At 28.9% G+C, this 24,409-nt stretch overlaps 3 protein-coding genes across 5 annotated transcripts in view; 1 reads left to right on the forward strand and 2 right to left on the reverse strand.

Moving 5' to 3' along the window:
• The window catches only part of ft (cadherin-related tumor suppressor fat), a 42,215-nt gene extending 26,340 nt beyond the window's left edge, over positions 1–15,875 (reverse strand). Inside the window, exon 1 of the mRNA XM_035090797.1 lies at positions 10,389–15,875. Coding sequence (XP_034946688.1) covers positions 10,389–15,689 — 5,301 coding nt within the window. The 5' untranslated portion in view covers positions 15,690–15,875. The remainder of the gene's footprint in view (positions 1–10,388) is intronic.
• A 4,178-nt stretch (positions 15,876–20,053) lies between these two features.
• Bka (FCF1 rRNA-processing protein Bka) lies at positions 20,054–21,147 on the reverse strand. Its single transcript, XM_035091832.1, has 4 exons — positions 21,036–21,147; positions 20,785–20,867; positions 20,635–20,703; positions 20,054–20,562 (listed from the first exon to the last, which is right to left on the reverse strand). The coding sequence occupies exons 1-4, from the start codon at positions 21,036–21,038 to the stop codon at positions 20,109–20,111; spliced, it is 609 nt and encodes a 202-aa protein (XP_034947723.1). The 5' UTR covers positions 21,039–21,147; the 3' UTR covers positions 20,054–20,108.
• A 163-nt stretch (positions 21,148–21,310) lies between these two features.
• On the forward strand, positions 21,311–24,121 carry LOC118072165 (E3 ubiquitin-protein ligase RFWD3-like). 3 transcript variants are annotated; one of them, XM_035091825.1, is made up of 2 exons: positions 21,311–21,458; positions 22,046–24,121. In XM_035091825.1, exon 2 carries the CDS (start codon positions 22,294–22,296, stop codon positions 23,995–23,997), a length of 1,704 nt encoding a protein of 567 aa, XP_034947716.1. In that variant the 5' UTR covers positions 21,311–21,458; positions 22,046–22,293; the 3' UTR covers positions 23,998–24,121. The 3 variants fall into 3 exon arrangements, with proteins under 3 accessions (XP_034947716.1, XP_034947714.1, XP_034947715.1); XM_035091823.1 differs by lacking the exon at positions 21,311–21,458 and adding an exon at positions 21,475–21,843; XM_035091824.1 differs by lacking the exon at positions 21,311–21,458 and adding an exon at positions 21,475–21,843 and having other exon boundaries at positions 22,055–24,121.
• The last annotated feature ends 288 nt before the right edge of the window (positions 24,122–24,409 follow it).

The raw sequence follows: 24,409 nt of genomic DNA on the forward strand, positions 1-24,409 counted from the left end.
ATATATTTAGTATATATGTATATTACAATCATTGTAATCATCGTAAATTTAAGCAATGAATTGAGGTAAAGTTGCAAAGTAGAGAGAGGAGAAAATTTCAAAATTTAAGATTCAAGACACTGTAGTTACCTCAAGGGCATTTTTGAAACATGAAAAAGAGCGTAAAGAAAAAGGAAGCAAAGAAGTTCATCATAGCCTGTCGTCAGAGGCGCCTCAAGCGTTACGATGATTATTTGTATTATAATAATATTATAATATCGAACATGTAAGCGATTGTAAATCTCGATATATAAAATACCTTTAGTCTTCTTGCTAGTTGCAGCCACCAAATTATTTCAAAGATTAAAGGGTTCACTCGTTTTTGGAGCAAAATAATTCTATTCATTATTTATAAATAATATCAATGAATATGAAAAATAATTCTATTCATTATTTATAAATAATATCAATGAATATGAAAAATAATTCTATTCATTATTTATAAATAATATCAATGAATATGAATAAATAATAAAAAGTAATTCATGTATACAGAGAAAATGTTTACTCGTCAATTTACCGTAAAATTTACTAGAAAAAAAAATTAAAAATTACTAGGGTTTTTAAGCTTTGGTAAAAATTACCAAAATAGAATTTTTTACCAAAATTTTCAGCTATTTTTACTAAAAAAAACTCTAGTAATTTTTAATTTTTTTTTCTAGTAAATTTTACGGTTAATTAACCAATAAAAAGGACAGTAAAATTGGTGCTTTCCATTAAATGATTAGAATAGATTAAATGGAACAATTTAAAATTTCTGAATATTTTTTAGCAAAGACTGATTTATTTATATTAATTTAGGACTGACACTACAACACATCAGACATCATATTGATTTATTTGAATTAATCATGTCACTTTAATAAACTAATTATTTAAATAAATAAATCCTCGTTGTTTTTTTATATTTTACAATATTGTAAAATATATAAATGTCTCCATCCATGGATTGATTGACTAACAACAGTTTGTTAGTTAACGACGATTGCTTGACGATTAGATTGTTTATAGCAACGAGGGAAGAGTTTGTTTATCTCCAGTTTAGGACTGAGACTACCTAACATTAGACGTCTTTTCTTTGATTCTGTATTGGAATCTGTCATTTTTAATAAACAATCTTTTAATATTAGTTGTTCTCATTCTTTTATTTGACAATATTTTAAAGGCGGGATATTATAAAAAGGATATAAACAGGCATCACCAAAATGGTCATTGATTTGTAGAGAATGTAAAATGATAAAAATAGTATAGAAAATTAGGAATGTAATTGGTGTTGGTGACAAGAAACATAGTGCAATATAAGATTAAAGAGAATTTAAAAGACGAAAATTTATAAAATACATGATGATAAATTTAACCAGTTGAGACGACGCTTGAATTTTTCATGATACCACGTATGAATCACTATGCAAGACAGAAAGATGAGAGAAAGCAATGACGAGAAAGGTATGAGTAGAGTATGGGTATGGATTCAACCGACAAAATGCTGGCAGTCGCTCAATGAATTATTGACCATAATAGCAGTGGCAGTGAGGCTGGGCCCGTCTACTCCCTCTTCAGACTCATATTAACGGCTCAACTGAGACACGCGGCTACGTCTTAAGATTCAACTTGCCACGACTTTCATTGTTATTCACTTCCAAGATATCTTTTCGCAATTTCTTTGCTCCATTTTTCGTTATCGAATTTGTTATATGCAAATACAATCACTTTTTCTTACATATTCATTTTATGTTTACGATGAAATATAATTTAACTGCATTATAACACTTTTTATTATTATCTTTTCTTTTTTTTTTTTGTTTTTATAATCATACACTTAAATAGTTTATTATTAATTAGATTAATTTTTTTAAATAAAAGAGATTAACTCGAAAAATTTACTTCACAGCGTGGGAGGTATTAAAGTGTTATTCTAAAATATGCAACATCGCTGAGACTATAAGAAGAAACACTCTCCCAACCGTTATTCCTCGTGATAAGATGTTCCCACAGATAATTTGTACTTTCCTGTTACCATGACTTCCTTTTTAAGCTACTAAAGAATACCTTTAATTTCAACTTTTTACACTAGAAAACATTATCTATATAAATATGATATATTATAAAGATCATGATCTTAAGTACTATAAAAAATTATTGAAGTGAATAGATATATATATATATATAAATACATAATCAAGTTGTTAATAAAAAAAATGACTATGTTGTGTTGTCACAGATAGATGAGTGTATGTTAAAATTGTTAGAGATGGTGGCGGTGATCAAGCCAAACAAGAGAGAAATGCTTAAAAGATGAAGCAAGTAGAAGAGTATCCACGCACTGCTGCAAACATTATGCTAATTTTAAAACAGGGATGTACGTCCGATAAGCCATCCTGATTCTTGATGCTAAGGCACATAAACCCCCACCAGATTCCAGATGAAGCCGAAGGGCTCCACGCCCTCAACCTCATGTGCGTGCTTTACATTCATTCCTTAAAAAAGAATAGTAAATAAGTTCAATAATAAATATAAAATACTCAACAACTAAATTGATCTTGTATGATGAATAAATATTTCTATATAATCAAGTAATTAAGACTTAAATATAATTATAAGATAGCATAACTATTTGGGACAATTACCGAAAATGTAAGTACATACCCTTTAATTAAATTTAAACAAAATTCATTCAGAAAATTCAAAATAAATTTTAAACCATCATTCGCACGCTAAAAATTCATCTGAACCATTGTCCAAATGTTCTTTCTTCTTTCTACTTCTCTTATACAAATAATACGTAACGGCTGACATGTCTGAACAGTCTTTCACGCGTCTCATGACACGACAAGCGTGCGGGTCTTTTCTATTTAAAATTTTTTGCCATCATGATAAATCAGACAAGATTTACCATTGTCCCTCTAACATTATCCATTTATTTTTTTTTTGATATATATATCTATATATATTTTTTTATTAATAATAAATTAATTTAATATTGCTATTGTATTAACAATTAATAATAAATATGTGAACAAAAGTAAAGGTACAAGTATATTAGCCAATGCATAAACAAGTGTCGCAAGATGATAATATGAAGTATATAGAGCTTAAAAGCAAGTATCCGTATATCTTTATAAGATTATATACTATTATATCCATAACAATGGAGTACATATGTCCTTGTAAGAGGCACCAAGCCTGTATCTGCTTTTTTTTTTTCTTTCTTTCATTCTTTACTTTCTGGCATATACGAAGACGCAATTATGAAGCACCTTGGGTGAGTTGGGTGCAAGAAGAACTTGGAGTTCGCCCACACATAGTCACAATCCGCAGTCACGCGACTTTTTAGTTTCCTTTTTCGATAGATGTATAAGTAGGTAGAATTTTCGACGCGTGTAAACTTCTTTTCAGTTACCAAACTACTAATCAAAATCACTAAATATCATTTAATTACTAGGATCCGATGCTTGCAACATTTTTATTTTTATCACTTTTTTTCACACGATCACATTCGTTTAAAAAGTAACACATTTTGTGAATTGATTTAAAAATGCACTGATAGAAGAATATATTTGGTGGGATTAAATGAATTTATTAAAATTATTTTTCAGTATTTATTTGATACAAATAAAGATTTATTTGTAGATAATAAATCTTCTTTGCTTAGCTGTCTGATATTATTATATTTATAAAACCATTAAGGCTAGGCTTTACTAACCTCAAATCATCTCAAATTTTTCTCGTCAAACTGTGCATTTTTTATTAGTTTTTCTCATGTGAAAAATATTTAGGAATATTCAGAAAAGTGGCATACACATCGGAAAACAAAGAGTTTTCGTACCAGTGTAATAATAATCGTAGAATAAATAACTTTTCAGTGAAGGGCTCATGACAAGTGCATCCGCCATGACACCTCAAAATTCACTGAACAGTTATTTATTCTACGATTATTATTACACTTGTATTATAAATCTTTGTTTTCCGATGTGTATGCCACTTTTCTACATATTCCTGAATATTTTTTACATGAAAAAAACTAATAAAAAATGCACAGTTTGACGAGAAAAATTTGAGATGATTTGAGGTTAGTAAAGCCCAGCCTTAAAAATTCACACGAAATTAAATGGTTATAGTGTAATTGCTCGTCGAGCTATTGTTTAAAAGAAAATATTAATTTTAATCATTACAAAACAGTTGTATTTTTTATTTTATATTTTTCAATAAATAAAAATTATTTTATAATATAACCTAACATTTAATTATGCTTTACCGTCATTTTACCTTACCATCGAGCCCAATTATAGTATTTAGATGAGAAATAAATATTTGTTTGCAGCTAAGAAATCATTTATTGAGTCAAATAAATCTACTCTAATAAATAATTTCTTAATTGTTAACTTATATTCATTCGATTTCTCTTTCAAATAACATATTTATTAGCTGTTAATAAATTATGTTAGATACAAAGAAATACTTCTATCAGTGTGAGTAACTTCTTAGTGGAAAATAATTAAATTTTTTTTTTAATATCTTATTATTAAACAATTACATAAATTTACAATGAAGAAAGTTTAATTAATTGATGTATAATTTGGTGTGCTGATTCCAAAAGTCAGATCACCCACCAATTTCGGTTTTAAATAATCAATTTTAAACCGAATTTTTAATTTTTAATCATCAAATTTGCCCCTATTTTTTATATAGTATATTATTAAATAAATGTCTCCATCTCACCGATTTGTTTATATTTTCCTTATCATTGAGATTTTCTAATTAATTTAACAAATATTTTAATTAATTTCTAATTTTTCCCGTATTATTATTCCAATTTATTTAACAATATTATTCATGTCACATTGAAAGTGAGTTGTAGGTAATAAAAAAATTAATATCGATAATATTATATTTTTAAAATAATTTAACAAGTTTTTACAAACATTTTTTTGTGTTATCTTACAAAAAAAGCACTAATGAATTGTAAAAAACGGTTGATTTACTTTTTTTTTATTCTGCACAAAAAACAGCTGGACTAATTTAGCTCAAAATCTAATCAAGTTTAAGTGACATAATTAAGCATTTAATGGAACTAGTCCCATGTCAATATCATCATTTGTTCTCGAGATACATAAGACAAAAAATCTGTGGGAAGTCAATAATAATCTTTGGAAGTCTTGATATTCTAATGATTATTAATCTATATATATATATAGATTGTATTCATATAGATAGTTTGTCTTTAATTCCTTGTGAATACTATTTTCCAGAATCACTACATAACATATCATCAATGTCCCCAACGACTGGTTTCTCTTTATAAACTATTATATGATAAAAATTTCACGATCATACCAGGATTCCCGTGGTGAGATGAATTTTATTAATACTCATGTTGGCTTACGTTTCGAAAAAATAATCTAAAGACTGTAATATATTTAAAATATATTTAATATTTAATAAGTAACAATAAACTGGGCAAAGCGTATTAACATATTTTCAAATAAATGAAAAAAAAAAAAAGAATAAATTTTATAAATCTTGAATGTATTTATTGATTATCTAAGTAATATTTCATAGTAAGCATTTATTTAATCGGTACAGTCCATTCCGACAAAAGATTAGGGGAAGAGTATAGAGGGTGGTTTAGCTCTACAAGTTTTTATCTCGTTGGCGAATTAACCAAGTTTGCACTCACTAATGACGTTCCGATACGCATACAACATCCATAAGCCGGTTACGTACCGATTCCTGTTTCGACAAATGCTACCAATACAACAGTATTCTTCATCTCCTTTTTTCATCATTTATTATACTACAAGCACCCTAAATATATCAAGAGTCGTGCAACTCTTCTATAATATCCCAAACATTTACCTTAAAACCTGTTGTATTCCGCGAATCCTTCATTATTTTATTGATATTTATCAGTTACTCTTATAGTTGTACTTGTATTATATTTTTAAATTATTTATACAAGATATTCGATTATGATAATATTTAAATATTGAAAATAAATAAATGCTATTTATTTGCAATATTTTTCATAACATTAAATATTTTTAAATAAATTATTTATTTTTATTTTTATAATAATAATAATAACGAACCTAAAGGGTAATAATAATAATAATTGCAATTAAAATATTGCAACTTTTGGATTTAAAATAAATGCGATTTATTCGTCATATTTATTATAACATTAAATATTTTTAAATAAATGATTTATTTATTTTTAATAATAATAATAATAATAACGAACTGAAAGGGAAATAATAATAATAATAATTGCAATTAAAATATTGCAACTTTTGGATCACGTTTTGAAAATATTTTATTTTTTCTTATCTGTATTTATTTTATTGGGTGGATTACATACGAGCACAATTGTTTAATTGAAAAAAACTTTAGCACATGTACCCACGTATTTCAAGTATACTTATCTAAGTGTGTATAAGGGCAAGCGATCGCATACCAAGGACTTGACATTAGTTTTTTAGTATGAAGGCTTCCCAAGAATTGAGTCGGGAGTCCTTTTAGATTGGATTCTGGCATCGATTCAGGTACGTTCTTTGAAGAAATACAAAAGAATAATGTGGGTCATCACCTATTTATTTTTATTATTTTTAAATTCATCATCATCATCATCATTATTATTATTATTATTATTATTATTATTATTATTATTATTATTAATACATATTATATATTATGTATATATTACTGATTAATAGTATAAACATACATTGAATATAAATAAAATAATTAATCTGATTTTCTTGGATATATAGACAATATATTATACTGATGAATAATTATGTTGAATGAATAGGTCAATTCGTAAAGCATTGCGTCGTCGCCTCATTATTTTCACATTGATCACGGTAGAGTATTATTAATGACGATAAAATATAGTACGTCACGTGTGTATACACATGAAAAAAAAAAAAAAGAATAAAAACAAAAAAAGAGAGGGTGTGACAGAAAAAGAGTAAAACAGTAAAGGGCTTTGCAATGTAACCAAGAAAGAAATGGTGAGAAAAGAGAATGAGAGTAAAAATATGAAGAAGAAAGAAAGAAGGTGGGTGGTATAAGGGAAAGTGAGAGATAAAGTATATTATGTATTGCGTAGGCTGGTTAGTGCATTTGAACGAAAATAAGGCTTTAGCTTCGGAACCTAAGAAGAAGATGAAGTAAGTGAGTGCGCGCGCATTAAATTGGATAATTAAAAAGCACAGACAACCAGGTATAATTAATCGACAGATTTTTAATGAATATTGTATTACACTTGGTAAGAATGATGCCTTTCTTTCACGATTGGACATCGAAAAATAAGTTCAAAAAATACGTATGTAAATAGAATGAAAAATTAAAAAGATCTTCTTCGAATGGTGAATCGAATAAGATTTTAACGCTCAGTTTAATCCGTTTTCTAATAAGATTGATTCAAAGAATCTGCCGCAAATAAACATGAAAGTTTCAGTCAAGAAAGACGACCATCACCTTCGTCTTGACAATCAAGGCCATCAAACATGATTGAACCTTTTTCTATAGTTGATATGACATCATAATTTTTATTCATACATATCAATGTGTAGGACAATTAAAAATTTTATCCTTATTTGATTAACACTTTCACCATTCAAAAATTTAATAAACAGCATAACTTTATCTACCATTTCTTTTTTTTTTAATTTCACTTTTATGCCTGGATAAAACAAACGTCTCGATTTATGGACAATTAAGTCAATAAAATAATTGTTATAAATAAAAAAATGAATAATTATTGGAGAAATTTAAATTTTTTACTGAATCACACCATGCTTAATAAAAAATATTTTAGTGTATTGTAATTTTAAACTTTTGATACTTTCAATAATTTATCCATCATCTGGGTGGTACCCACCTATTGATCTGGTCACCCCAATACAATTTTGAATAAAATAAATTTAATCAAAATCAACAAATTCCAAGTATCAAATGAAATATTGAATGAGTTCTTGAAATATACAAGTATACAAAAATATTTATTCAATCATCATTTTGAGCAGATTAAGGATGCTTTGTTGCGGAAATAGAAAAGAGCAGGGTACATTATTGAACCGAAAAATGTCAGAAATAATAATAATAATGTTTGACGAACAGGTAAATTCACCGTTTCTGAGTTTCAACTATCAGCATAGTTTTGTATTGTTCGTACACTGGTTTTCAATAGGAATAAAAAAAAGCATCATTTATTTTTTTTTTTTAATAAGAGAAATAATGAGATATCAAAAACGATATATTATCGAATGATAAAATTAAAATTTCTCATAAATGAAAGAAATTGAGAAGAACTAAAAAATAGTTTTCGTCATTTCTTAGTGAAGAGACTTGAAGAGGAATGAGAAAAAGAGAATAGATGTTCAGTAAGTCTTCTTGTCTTCCCGAAAAATGCCGTCTCATCCTGTGACGCATCGCTCATGCGTCGTTAGGACATACCGCGCGAGCTACCACTCTGCGACTTTGTTTCGATCTGTCTCTTTTCTCTTTCTTTACTTGAAAATTTTTTGTCTACGAATCACCCTCTAATCCGTCATGCGTTCCTGTGACCCACGAGAAATACAAACTCTCGCATGTCTTTAAGTCTTTCTCTTTATACTTATTTCTACGTATTCTTTTGTTCTTACCGACGCTAAGAAATTTCTTCAGAAAAGTGCGTTTTTTTTCCTTCAAGATCAATTTTTTAATTGTCATTTAATAAAATAAAGTTTAATCATAAATTTTCCTGAAGTAAAAATTTGCTTTTTTTTCACCATACATAAAAGTATTTAATAGTAAAAAAAAAAAAATTGATTTTTATCCTTGGAATAAATTTTGATTGAAAAAATTTCACTGTATTGTAAATTAACCGAATTAATTACTCGAAAAATTTCGAGAATCATCTTTGATTATACTACTTAATGTAGAAATAAAATTTATAAAAACAAGTTTGACAACGATGAGACAAATATTCTCTTTTTGCGATTTTTTAAATTCAGTTTTTAATGTATATATGTACTTTAGTATATTCTTATACATATATACAACAAAATTAGACATTCGAATAAGCGAGAATTCTAGGATGAATAATCGTGGTTGTTTGAGTAACCGAAAGATGAGAATAGGGAGAGATCAATAAGCGGATTTATGCCTGTAAGATTGTAGTAAAGATTTTATTCGGAGGTCTTTCTATCTCATTTAGATGATTATTCAATTCGAAGAAACCATCACATAAACCCGGACCTTAATTCATAAATGAATATTGTTATTTATAATAGTGAATAATATGATAAAATTAATGATGAGACGAAAGTAAATACATATATACAGATGGTATACATCATTTATATATTTGATAGAAAATAAGTATAAGTACGAAATGTTCATGGTACAAAGCCATGAGATAAGAAAAAGAATTTATCATGCATGGACGAAAGAGGATCGTATCGAAGAGCTAAGTAAAAACATCCAAACTGCAGTTGGATCATGAGGTACGTCCCACGAGAAAAGAGAGATCAAACAATGTAGAAGAGAGAAGAAGAAAATAAACTTACGAGATCAAGTTTTTCTCATGCTTTCGCAGAACTCCTTAGTGTATATATATATACACATTTGCAATACTCGCAATCTAACCTAACTTCCTGGCACGCGGTTTGTTTGTGTCGTTCATTCCTCTACTACTACTTTTTAATGGTCAATTGACCGTCATAGATCTTTTGTTCTAATTTTTTATTCATTATAAATTAAAAAAAAAAAAGAAATGATTAATAATGAATAGAAATTTGCATATATTGTCAATATTAAATTGTCTTGTTAAATGTAAGTAGATAAAATTTTTTTGGTTATGAATAAATTAATTTTTTTATTTAAATAATATAAGTATAGTTTATATTGGTTGTAAATGTAATTGAGATGAGTTATTTATATTTATGATAACATAAATAATTTTTTTTGCAAAGGTTTAACAAAAAATAGTATACCAGTTTTATGAGTACAACAATTGGGCCACCTCAAACTATGTCTTTACTACTTACCAGTAGTTTAAACTGGTCTACTTTTCCTTTCTAGGCGTGAAACGTACGATTATCAAGAGTCTCGTAAATAAGAAAACAATATAGACAAAAAAAAAGAGGTGAAATCGATTAGACTGATGTGGCTCACACCTTAAGGCGTGGTCAATATCATCAGAGCAAAATAAAATAAAGGAAAATAATTCAAATTTAATCATTATTCTGACGTTTTTCGACATATTTACATTAGAAAATATTATATACATGCGAATTTTTAATAGTTTAATAATTTTATAAATAAATAAATAATATTTAATTTTATTTAAATGATTATTTTACCTTGGTAGAAGAAGTGTTGGGTTCATCGTCACCAATGATCACAGCATAGATCTCGACCTCATACCAATCAACGCCTATTTCTCTGTCGAGCAACCTAGATGTTTGTAAAAGTCCACTTTTCATGTCAATGTCAAACAATCTGTCTACTTGAGCACCACCACGATTTGCAGTCACATTTGTCACATAGTATTCTAGACTAACATCAGATCTACGAGTTCGTGCACTTATTTTTAAAACACTCGTACCTATAGGTTCATTTTCGTAAACCGAGCCTTCTAAAAGACCATCATGATCCCAAATAATTTGATCACTATTATCATCACCTGGGATAATTAATGTTAAGTAAGTCTCAGATGAACGTCTTTCTGCTTGTACAGCTTCATCAGTAGCTCGAATACCTATTTGATATCTAAATGATTTATCTAAGTGTTCAATGAATTTTGGTAATTTCATAGTAAGTACACCAGTACTTCGATGAATTTTAAACATATCTAAATAATTATATTCAGATCTCATCAGTTCATATGTAACTAATCCATTAGTACCTGAATCTAAATCATGTGCTAAAACACGTGCAACTGGCATTTCTTTGGCAACATTAGCACTTAATGTTAATTTAGAAGGTAATACAACTGCCAACATGCTAATAAAAACTGGTGCATTATCATTAAGATCTTCAACAATAACAATAACTAACTTTTCAGCAGATAAACGAGGTGATGGTGGTTTAGCACAATCAGTGGCTACAACAACTAATTTAAATGTATCAACTTCTTCTCTATCAATTGGTAATAGTGTATGAATAACACCAGTAAGTGGATTAATTCCAAAATATCTTTTTTGATCATCAGGATCTTGACTCATTATTTCATATGTCACTGCACCATTGTCACCAGAGTCTGGGTCTTCAGCTGTCACTGAGTGTACTGGTGTTCTTACAGTTATTCCTTCTCGTATTTGTCGAACAATTGCTGTATTTGGAAATATTGGTGGATTGTCATTATCATCAATTATATCAACTCTTAATGATGTTGTAGAACTCATTTTTGGATGACCTGCATCAGTGCAACTAATATTTAATGTATAACTCTTGTGTTCTTCATAATCTAAAGGTTTTTTCAAATATAAAATACCAGTTGAAGGATCAATATAAAAAGTATCACGACGATTTCCATATGAAATAGCAAATGTTAATTCACTATTAGAATTAAGGTCATTATCAGTTGCTTTAAATTGTAATAATTTCGAATTAATTGGAGTTGTTTCAATAATAGAAATTTGAGACTTATTATCAATAAATGTTGGAGCATTATCATTTTCGTCTAAAATATCAATATTAACAGTTGCACTAGATGAAAGACGAACTTGTAATCCAGCATCATGTGCTACAACGATTAACACGTAATTATCACATGTTTCACGATCTAATTCTTTAGCTAATGATATTTGCCCTGTAGCTTCATCAATTATAAATTTACCATTTTGATTACCATCTTCTAAAGAATAAAAAACATCACCATTAAGCCCTTCATCAGCATCTGTAGTATAAACTCGAAGTAATTGAGTACCAATAGCTGCACTTTCACTAACTTGAATTCGATATGGTAAACGTTGAAATAGTGGTGCGTTATCATTAATATCCGTTATATAAATTGAAACCTTGACCTTATCTTGAAGACGATTAATACCATTATCCATTACTATTGCTTCTAAATTCACGTAATTGACTCCAGTATTAGCTACTAATTCTTCACGATCATAAACACTAAGTGATTTAATAAATCCATTTCTTGGATCCACATATAAATCTTGCTGATTCATAAGTAGAGAAAAAGTTAAATCTGCATTTCTACCAACATCTTTGTCTATTGCCAATAATTTACCAACAAATGTTTCAGGTGGTTCATTTTCTCTCATATGAAAAATAAATGATGAATTAGTAAATTGTGGTGCATTATCATTTTCATCGATAATATGAACAATCACTACTACAACGGAACTTCGTCGTGGTTTACCTTGATCACTGGCTGTCACTTCGAGAGCATAATAATCTTGTTGTTCACGATCAAGAACATGTTTAACATAAAGTTGACCATCGGGAAAAATTCCAAAACGATCTTCATCATTACCATCACTTACACTATATAAAATCTGTCCATTAATACCAAGATCTGCATCCGTTGCTTTGAGAGAAAAAAATCTGTCATTAACAGCCGTTGATTCTGGTAAAGATGTCTCATAAGTGGTTAGTTTAAATACCGGAGTATGATTATTAACGTCTTCAATAGTGATTCGTATTTGATGTTGTGCTGAAAGTGGTTGTAATCCGTTATCAACAGCAGTAACTTCAATACTTAAAACAGTTCCAGGTGGTACTTGAATTGGTTTAGCAAGATAAATAATACCAGAATTTTCAGTAATACGAAATTGTTTACCAGGATTATGAGTTAAAGTATAAGAAATTCGAGCATTAGCACCAATGTCACGATCTCTAGCTCTCGCTAAATAAACTTCTTGTCCAACTGCAACATTTTCCTTAAGATTAATTTCATCCGTTTTGTCACCTTTAGGAAATTTTGGCTCATTATCATTAACATCAAGAATTGTTATATTAACATAAGCTATTCCTCGTGCTAATCCAGCTTTTGCCATTATTTCTAAAGTATAGTGAGTTTTCTCTTCACGATCCAAACATTTAGCTGTACTTATAATTCCTGTATGCTCATTAATAATAAAATTACCTTTAGGATCACCAAAAATAATTGAATAAATTATTTGACTTTTAGGAAATTGTGTTACAGAAACTGATCCAACTTCTCGATTAAAATTAACTGTTACCTCAGAACAATCACCATAATCTTCTAAAATTTTAAACTCATAACCATTGTATGTATCAAAATCGAGATGTTCTACATCTTCACTCTTCATTATTTCAACAATTGCATTCTCAACTGCTTCCTTATCACCCATATCTTTAGCTGTAATAATTAATTTATATAATGTTTTTTGAGTAAATCTTAATGAATTTTGAAGATATATATCTCCATTTCGTTCGTCTACTTTGAAGAATCCTTCACCACCCGACTCCAATGAATATTTTATTCGAGAATTTTCAGAAGCATCAGCATCAGTTGCTTTTACATTGCCAATTGATGTATTTACAAGGGTATCTTCTGGAATAGATATAAAATATTTTGTTGGATAAAATACTGGAGCATTATCATTGACATCATCTAATGAAACAAGTACTGTTGCTGTTGATGATTGTGGTGGTGTTCCTTGATCTTTAGCAATAATTAATATTCTATATTCTGCTATTGTTTCACGATCTAACGCTATTTTTGTTGTTAATTGTCCAGTTAATACATCTAATTCAAACGACTTAGAATAATCTCTTAATACACTTGAATGTAAACTGTAAGCAACAGATCCATTAGTACCTTGATCATTATCAATAGCAGTTAATGTTGCTATGAGACTATGTGGTGGTATGTTTTCAGATAGAGTTATTTCAATAACATTTTGAGCAAATTTAGGTGCTTCATCATTTTCATCAAGTACTGTTACTCGTAAATGTGTTGATGCAAAACGAGGATTAGGACCACCATCACGTGCGGTTACACGTAACTCAACACTGCCTTGAATTTCTCGATCTAATTGTGCTATTGTTGTCACTAATCCAGTATCTGAATCAATGGCAAACCATGATTGTTCATTACCAGAATCAAAATCATAATAAATACGTGAATTTAATCCAGAATCAGCATCAGTAGCGGAAATACTTGCAACAAAACTACCAATAGGTGCTAATTCCGAGATAATTGATGAATATTCACTTTGTTTAAAAACTGGATCGTGATCATTGACATCATTCACATGAATCACTAAATATGCAGTAGCTGATCTTGGTGGAGTTCCTTTATCTGTTGCAACAATTGTTAAATTATATGTTGGAATTTCTTCTCGATCTAGTCGTCCATTAACTCGAACTATTTCAAAATTTTGTGTATTATAAAGTTTAAAATGCTCCAATTCATTTCCACCTCTGATTTCAACTGTTGTTTCACCATTTAAACCTTCATCATTATCAATAACTAATACTGCTGCTACTAGAGAATCTTTAGCTGCATTTTCATCAACTGTAGCAAAGCCTACTGTTGCAGGAAAATAATTAAATTTTATTTCTGGATCATGATCATTAGCATCCAGAAGATTAACAGTAACATAAGTTCTGCCGTCTTGACGTGGTGATCCATGATCCTTAGCAAAAACTGTAATAACGCAAGATTTTGGACAACTTCCACCTGGTTTAATATTTGTGCAACTTTGTTGTGGGCAATCTAATAATTCTGCTGTTTCTATTGTACCAGTTTCTGGATCAATGATGAATTGTGTTTCAGTGTCTGGCAGATAATATGTCAACTTGGCATTATCGTCGGAATCCTTATCATAAGCCTTAACTGTAAGCACTTTAGTTCCCACAGGTACACTTTCATTTAATGCAATAACATAATCACTTTGCTGAAAAATTGGTGGATTATCATTAACATCTAATACCGTAACATTGACAGCAAGATATCCAAGTCTTGGTGGTTTTCCTCGGTCTCTTGCACACACATTTAAAAAATAAAATTCTACTTGTTCTCTATCCAGCTTTCCAGTTGTTTCCAAATAAAGATATGAACTTTCTCCAGGAGGATTCCATGTTACATCTAATCGGAATTTACCCTCAATATTACCGTCAACGATAAAATAATCATCTGCAACACCATTCTCAGGTGTATCCTTGTCTGTTGCAGTATCTAACAGTAATTTCGTACCGGCTGCTGCAGATTCAGAAAATGAGACTGCAATACTAGATTCGGGGAATTCAGGATCATTGTCATTGACATCTAATACATGAATTCGTACTTCAATTGGATGAGTTGGTTGACTTGACAATACAACCAAGTCAAATTTATCACTTGGTAATGATTCTCTGTCTAATATTTTAGCAGTCTTTATTTGTCCACTATCTGGATCTAATGTAAACTCTTGAGGTGGTTCATTAAACCGATAAGTGAAATTTTGCTGTACCGGTATTATTCCTACTAGTGTACCTTCTGGTTCTCCTTCTCTAATACTGAGCTGTACTCTTGTATCCACTGCTCTACTTTGCATCGCCAAATCCATGTTTCCATCCTGAGGCAACATTGGAGATCGTCTTGGCACCAATCTAGTTACTTTTGTTGTTGTTCCATAAGTACGACGGACTGATGAAACCAGTCCAAAAATTAAGACAATAATCATCAATCTCCACATTGCTTTACGTTCACGTTTGTAATCTTCCTCTTCTTCTTCTTCTCCTTTCTCTTATCTCTTTTTTTCTAATTGTAACTTACAACTACCTGTCACACTTTTTCGTCATCATTAAACGAACTTTCATCATGACAATTTTTAATAATTTATCACTCGATCTTGACAATTATCATTTTTTACATCTGACAATTATTCATTTTGATTTAAAATTTATCATGAAATGCACATGTTTTTAAATTGATGTGAAATCAATAATTCTTGGTTACTTTTTACAACATTAAAGATACACTAAAAACTTGATAATAATTAGAAATCATCTTCTTCTTTCTTGTAAATAAACACCAGTATAAAATTGGCAAAAAAACAAAATTTGTTCACTAAAAACACATATCATCTTTCACTTGTTTATGTTGTTTAGACAAACATTTTTTCATCTTTTGTCCATTATAATTAATTATTGTCAGTTAATAAGAATAAATTATTAATAAATTTCCAACTGTTATACACATTATCACTCACACTTATATTGTTTGTATTTTATTAATAACAATAAAAAAATAATCAGTTATGATAACTAACCTTACTTTATGTATAATTTTTATTATTGAATATGGTATATAATAAACATAATTGAATAAACGAATAGTAGATAAATTGACAATTATGAATAGATAAAAGCTCGTGAAAAATATAAAAAAGGTTATTCGTAACAGCAGAGTCACGTATTACCGCGGACTGACTCAGCACGACTGAAGTAGTGGGACCGTACGAGGGCCCAACTAAGCCGATTCTACAGACGAATGTAAGACTGTACACGACAAAGTAGAAAGAAAGAGAAAAACATTCTTCAGAGCTAGCTGAAGTCGTCCTTCTCCAATCCATCGGGTCCAACTACCATCTTTTTTGCTCATTCTTTCATCTCTTGTCTTTCTTCCACATTTTGGTATCAATAGGGGGGCCCATAACCGCTCGTCCGTCGCATCCCGCGGGGTCTCGCCAAGATATTCTACCTTTTGCCCTCAAGAAACGAGCAATGCGGAGGCTCAGGTATGCAAGATGGCCGTCGACTTCTTCGGGGCCTTAACCAACCGGTCGTGAAACAGAGAGAGAGGATAACATGACTGATCGAGACAGACGAACGAGAGATGAATAATGCGTCGTGATGATCAAGGTGGGGAACCAAAGGCAGCTCAAGAAAGACAGAGAATAGAAGGGGCAACTTTTAAGTGAAGAAGTGAACGACGAGATGCTGAAGAGGAGGTGTCTCCAGTGGATTGAAGTCGTGGATTTACATCAAGACTCGGTGTAAAACTCAACCAGGTCTCTTGGCCACTTTTATAACTAATACATTATCATTATCATTATCATCATCATCGTAATCATCATTGAATATTCCTCTTATTATTTTATCTATCATGTTTTTTATTTATTTTTTTTTTTTATGCATTATTGTTTATTAGTTAATTTTTATTTTGATTGAATTTTGACATTATTCAACATGATTTAACCGATGTATGTCTCTTGTAACTATAGATCAACATTCAAAACAACGCTGTTGGAAGTCTAGTATATTTTTCTTACATCATTTTTTACCGTCATATTTATGGACTCATTCTACAGAAAATATTTTTTCAGAAAAATCATTTTTACCAGTAACTAATAACGATCAATTTATAATCATGCATAATTTTGTTTTTTTTTACTTTTAAATAAACTATTTTTTATTCTTTTATTTAATAGAATAAAAAAAAACAAAGATTTTAAATTGTTGAAAAAGGGTTAATAGAAAAATGTAATAATAATGTCAGAACGGACGTAGGTTATGTAACGTTAATATACATCATCACTGTCGTAGTAATTATATATTAACAATATTATATTTATTATAATTATAAAATTATTTGATACAATCAACAAGATAAATAATGATAAATTATATAGATCATGTATACAGTCAATTAAGGTCCTGTTGTTTTATAATTGATGTAAGAGTAGTTGAAAATCAGTATATTTATTGTTGTTACACACGCGATAATTCAATATACTCAAAAGCTCGATATTTAAGAATAAATTATCGTTAATTAAGAATTGAATTAATAGCCATACCATGAAGGAATAAAAACGACACTGGTGGTTGTGCAAAATTGAACTAAATATTTATGACAAGTAATATAAATGATAAAAAATTTTAACTGTTAACTTATCATAGATTTATTAGCAAGTTTTAACGATCGATCATCTATCATATTGATCGGACAGAATTCTCACGTAAATGTCTTGTCTTTTGCCATCTTATCCCAGACACTTGTATCGAGGCGAGAATCCAGTACGTGAGTAGATCAACTCGGAAAATACAACACAAAAAACTTGATCATTGGTTCGGAAGAGGTTTGAGTTGCTTATTTTCTGTCTTCTTAAGGAAATGAATTGCAATCGAGTAAAGTCAATAGATCGACGTTTTGATTTATGATTACAAATTGTCGAAAGTTTTATACAAATCTTTTTCTATCCTTTTTTTTCCCTCTTTCAACTCTCACCCTTTATTTGTATCGTTGAATGAAACGAAAAAAAAATACCTATTGTTTTTTTTTTCACTCAAAAAATATTAATTATAATGATAAAAAATATTTTCAAAAATCATAACTGATAGTAGTTAATTTTTATAAAAATTTATTATTCATAAATAATTGATTTTTATCAATGTCCAATTGAGATTAATAAAGTTTTAAACAAACATGATTATCTATCGTTATTTAAATGAAAGAAATATTGATAGTTAATCCATGACAACTTCTCAATTTACTTGTAAATTAATAACTATACAATAATTACTAAGTTTAGAAGAGAAGTCTTTTATAAATGACAATATATGTTGTAAAAATTATGATCGTGTTGGATATACATATATACATATCTCAGAATATTTTTGTACGATCGAGAGAGATGCCAAGTATCCAGAGATTGGAATGCAGAGATTATACTCAGTGTGAGTGGCAATGAAAAAAAATGTCCAAATAAACAGATAAAATAAAATAATAAATTAGTATAAATTTTATAAAAGTTTATTTGGAAAAACAAATAATACATCATATTACATACATTTATACTTATTTCTAGCAATCAATTTTATCAATTTAAAAAAAAATTTTCTAAAATAATTTGAGTTGATTTAATAGATACAATTGTCAAATGAATTTAAAAGCTCATAAAAAATTATTAAAATAAAAATATTTAATGTTACTTAGATAGATACTAATGTGATTTTGAAATAAAATAAAAATAATTTTATTTTATTTTTTATCATGTTTTTATAATAATTTTTTTTTCATTTTTTAAACCCTATACAGATTCATAAGAAAATAACGAAGCGCAAAGAAAATAGAAAAAAGATAACAAAAGAGAGAAAGGAGACCATCTACTGATCGCTAAAATCGTGTACCCAATCAGCCAGCCTTTTGTATTTCCAAGAATCTCTGGAGTCTCGTGCATGCGTGTGGAACAGGACTTTTCGTTCCATAGGGGATCACCCTTTTGCTCTATTCCCGTTCTCGCCACAGCTATTCTTTCCAATTGGATATGCTATACCGATATGAACTGCAAAAATTCTAAATGGAGAAAACCAGTCCTATGATCCTCATCGACATCCGACAGTTGTCGAAATTTTTTTTTTTTTTTATTTTATTTAACATAATATTTCATCTTTTCTATTCTCAAATATATTCACTAAAAAAATTCTACTATTGTTAATATTAAAAATGAATCATAATTAAATAATAACTCAAACTTTATTCTTTCATATCTTCAAAATTATTTAATAGTATTTAAATTTTTTTAAGTGATATTGTTTCATCTAATAATAGAGAATTTTTTTATTCCTGATACATATCTAGCATAGAGCGATTATTATTGCCAGAAAAAGTATTGAAAATACTTAATCGTCTGCTGTTGGAAATGTGATGTCCCCTCAGGTCAAATAGTATATTTCACACCTAGGGAGGAAAAGTAGACTAGCTTAAACCACGTGTAAAATTACAACCCGAGCCGAAGGCGAGGGGGGTAAACACGTGGTTTAAGCTTGTCTAATTGTCCTCCTTAGGGCTGAATATAATTTTTCGTCATACCTGAGTGGAAAGTTCAACCCCTCTCCAATGGAAAAGTGAACTTTCCGCGCAGGCATGACGAAAAAATAATATTCTGTCTGGAAGATAGGCCTCTCTCTTCATTTTATCTTTTCAATACAATTTTATATACCTTATATTTTTATTAAATATTTATAATAACAATCGCCATCATTCACATAATTCCTAATTACTATTTCAATATATAATAAATACATTATAAAAATAAGAAAATTATTAAAAATGTTAGTAATTAGAATTTTTAATGTATTAATTCTAGTATGTACAATATAATTATTATTACTTATGTTTTTGGAGCACCATAAGCATCAGGCATTCTTTCAATAGTATATCTATGTTGAGCAACATACATAATCGGTACTCCTGGAATTTTACGGATCCTTCGTTTTAGATCTTTATCGTTAGTTGCAACTATATAACATTTATGTTGGGTCACTCGATTTACAAGACAATCATCAGCGTAAGTACCACGATGTACACAATTTAATCTTTCAAATCTTGGATCTTTAATTATTCTTAAAGCTATCTTATATTTTGGACCAAGTTTCTCTAATTCACCCATTACACAGTCTGTTATGTAGGGTATACATTTCGCGTACAGACATTCCATCATATTTTGGATTATATCGAGTTTATTTTTTATTGAAAAGTTGATGAAATTGGTATCAATTAATATATGATATGGAGGTCCTAACTGTGTATTATATTGAAAAAACAGTGCAGATGATTGTTGTGGCCTATAGTAAATAAAATATTATTATCATATTTTATAAATTAAAATCTACTTTGAATATTTTTTATTTACTTACACTTCTTTAACTTTTAACTCTGTTGGATCCTCTTTTTTTGGTTTTTTTGTCATTCGTTTATCTTCCTTTCTGAAATAAAATATAATATTTATTTTTTTTATTCATACTTTCTTATATTTTTCAAAATTTGTTTTTTAAATGAAAACTTACATTCTTTGATCAGTAAGACTAATCATTTTTTTCATTTGTGCAAATCGTTGAGTTACTACTCGACGTGTTTTTTTATTTTTACCCTAAAAAATAAATTATTCGATGTAAGTTGAATGTAAAAGATAAAACAATAACCAACAAAATTATTATCTAGTACAAAATTATATAAAATTTTTCTTCAATAAAAATTATGATCTATAATTATCACTAAATAATAATAGACTTAATTAATAAGCCTGTAATTTATTTACCATCTCTAATTATTATAAATCAATTAATAAATCAACGAGAAAATAACACACTCTCATATCAACACAACACGTGTATTTCAATTTGTTCCTGAAAGTTGGTAGCACTGTAAGCATAGACTAAAAGAATTCAAGATGGCAGACCTACGAGATGAACGCAATTCAATGTGTACAAATTATACATGAGTATTTTAAATATTTTGACATGTTTTTCAAAAATATAATATTGAATAGATATTAATAGAATAATAAAAAATAGAATTGTTTTATGTAACGATATGAACAATGAAAAATAAAAGAATAAAAACTGATCTTGAATGATTTTTTTTTTCGATAAGAGTGCCATCTTACACACATTCAAACTAAATATTTACATTGTAAAAAAAAACTAATTGTAAAATCATCTGTTTATAAGTGTATGGTTTGGTAAGCGTTATAATCGTTGTAATCTAAGATTGTTGTGTTTACGTGTTCATGATACAATTAAAAAAGTGAAATATTTAATAACATTACGAATTACGGTTATTTTATTGTTGATATATTACTTTCAAAAAAAATCATAAAAAATGTTGAATCATATTTAAATTAATATGCTTCAAAACAATACGCATCAGGCTAAAATTCTCTTTCAGAAACACTGGGAATTTTAGAAAGTTTTTTTCTTGAAATACATTTGATATTTTATAAAATCCTGTTTATTTGTTGTTGACAACACAATTTGGGAATAGAAATGAAATAATATACCGTTATAAATAGGAAAAAAGATTTTAAAAATTTTTACTTCCGAACAATAAAGTTATGGAATATAATAGTATGTTATGTACATCATATCTTAATAATAATAATTATTATTAGTTAAAACTATTGTCATCGTTATCATCATCATTGCTATTATTACATTACCATTAATATTAATTTAATTTTCATTCTTTCGTAAAATAAATCAAAACTATATATACATATATATGTAATGCTATTCAATTATTTTATTTTTGTAAATATATTGATTTTAGATATTGCAGGTGAGCAATTAGCACAAGTTGAACCTGATAGAGTGCCAACAATTGGAAACGAAGTGGAAATCGACTTAGTAGTACCATGGCCTCAACCAGCTGCTCCTATAAACGAAGAAGTTGAGGAATTAGTTGAAGCAAGTTGGAATGCAGTAAGCGATGCAGTTAATGATGCTGTGAACGATGCAGAGAGAGTACTAAGAAGAGTTGATAATTACGAGGTTGGTCAAGAGTGGGAAGGACAAAGAATGAATTCAGAAGGTGACATTGCCCCACCTTTAAATTGGAATATAAGAGAGGAGAATAACATTGTTAATAATGTACCAGAAAATATTGAACAAAATGTTGAGGTTAGAGATATTAATGAAGATCAAATACCTGTTGTGATTGTTAATGATGATTCTACAGATTTTAATGAACATGTTGATGACCCTGATCAAGAAGAAATTGAAATGGCTAAGAAAAAATTGAAACTGGATATAAAGAGTGAAGAGAAACAAGTCGATGATGAAGAAGAAGATCCAGATCTCGGTAGATTGTGCCCTATATGTATGGACTATTGGAATAATTCTGGTGAACATCGACTTTGTTCACTTCGATGTGGTCATTTATTTGGTCACAGTTGTGTCCTTAGATGGTTACAAAACTGTACTAGTAGTAATAGACGATGCCCGCAATGCAATAAAAAAGCAGCAGTTAAAGATATACGAGTTATATATGCTACGAATATTCAAGTTGTCGATACTGTAGAATTGGAAATGTTAAAAAAACAAATATTAGAAGTAACCGCTGAAAAAAATAGAATTGAAATGGAATTATCAAAAAGTCAATTACGACAAAGGATGCTTGAAGATCAAATAACAAATTTGTCAAAAACAATTCATGATTTAGAAAGACAAAAAACTGATATGACTGTAAAAATAAATGAATCTATACGTTCAGTGGTAAGAAAGTTCCATTTAGACCATACGTTAGATATTTGTAAAGAAGGTGGATGTAGAGTTCTTGATTATAATAAATGGTCTGGACACCTTGCAGTATCTCAAAAATCTGCAAATAATTTATTTCCTGGTTATGGAGTTAAAAAAATAAGCACAGATATATTTCAACCTATGCAGTTTGTTTTATTACATAATCAAGCTATTAGAGATATTGCTTTTCATCCGGTTCAACAATCATTATTACTTACAGTCAGTTTTGATAAAACTGCCAAACTTATGGACATTCAAAACAATGTTGTCGTTCATGGATATCCTGTCGATGGTCAAATATGGAGTTGTTGTTGGTCAGGTGATAATTCAAATATTTTTCATGCTGGAACACAAAATGGATCAATAGTTCAATTTGATATTAGACAAACTTCTGGAGCTGTTGATACCATTGAAAGTCCTGGAGATAGATCACCAGTGGTATCATTGGCATCAGTTCCATCAAATTCATCAGCAGGAATTATTAGAGGAGGTTTCCTTGCTACACATTTAAATACTTGTTATGCTTATGAACAAAGCAATTCAACGTATACAGCAAAACAAATGTTCCTTGAAGGACCATTTATATCAATCAGGTATGATGAAAAAAATCATCATGCTTTAGTATCATCAAGACCTAATAACAGACAACCACAAGCACGTCATGTTGTCTTATCTGTTGAGAAAGGTAACGGGGATGCTGTTCTTTGCAATATTGTTCACACTTTTGCTGCTGGAAATTCACAAAAATTATTATCCCGCCCTTGTTATGTTCATGTTGATGATGACACATTAATTGCTGCTCATCAAGAATCAACGAAAACAATTCCTATATGGAGTATTGCTGCTGGAAAACAAATTTTTAGCCTTACAGCTTCTGATCCTGTTCTCAATATGGTTTCATTTTCTAACAATAGCAATGTTTTTTTGGCAACTTTATCTGCAAAAAAACTGCGAATTTACAATTATCAACACATCTCTTAAAATTCATGATCAATACAATGTAACAATAACGTTTGAATTCGTTTCAATAAGTGAACTTCATTGTACAAAGATGTGATCATAACTTGGAACTGATGTACAAAATATAATTTCTAAAAGAATGAAATTTTTTTTTAAATTGACAATATTTAAAATCACAACTGGTATCTCAGTCAAAAATTGATAAACATAATAGATCAATTGTTATATCAAAGTTAACATATTGATTTTTTATACACATGTAGGTATATAACTATAAATATAATACTGTTTAAAAAAATGTAGTATTTAAAACATAAATTTTATAAAATAAAAACTAAAATGCATGAATTTCTTCCATTAATTTTTGAGATTAACAGTAAAACTAATTAATGAGAAGAATTTTTTATAGATTTACAAAGATTATTTATTTAAA

This window comes from Chelonus insularis, unplaced genomic scaffold (genome assembly GCF_013357705.1).
Source record: "Chelonus insularis isolate UGA/USDA-ARS -01 unplaced genomic scaffold, ASM1335770v1 contig_88_pilon, whole genome shotgun sequence".
In the NCBI taxonomy this organism is placed as follows: domain Eukaryota; kingdom Metazoa; phylum Arthropoda; class Insecta; order Hymenoptera; family Braconidae; genus Chelonus; species Chelonus insularis.

Excerpts from the sequence above, each read along its gene's own strand:
- Bka (XM_035091832.1), bottom strand. Across the intron at positions 20,704-20,784 it reads AGTCTTACTGATCAAAGAAT|AAAGGAAGATAAACGAATGA; the intron begins GTAAGTTTTCAT and ends ATTTTATTTCAG. Across the intron at positions 20,563-20,634 it reads GAGTTAAAAGTTAAAGAAGT|GCCACAACAATCATCTGCAC; the intron begins GTAAGTAAATAA and ends TATTTACTATAG.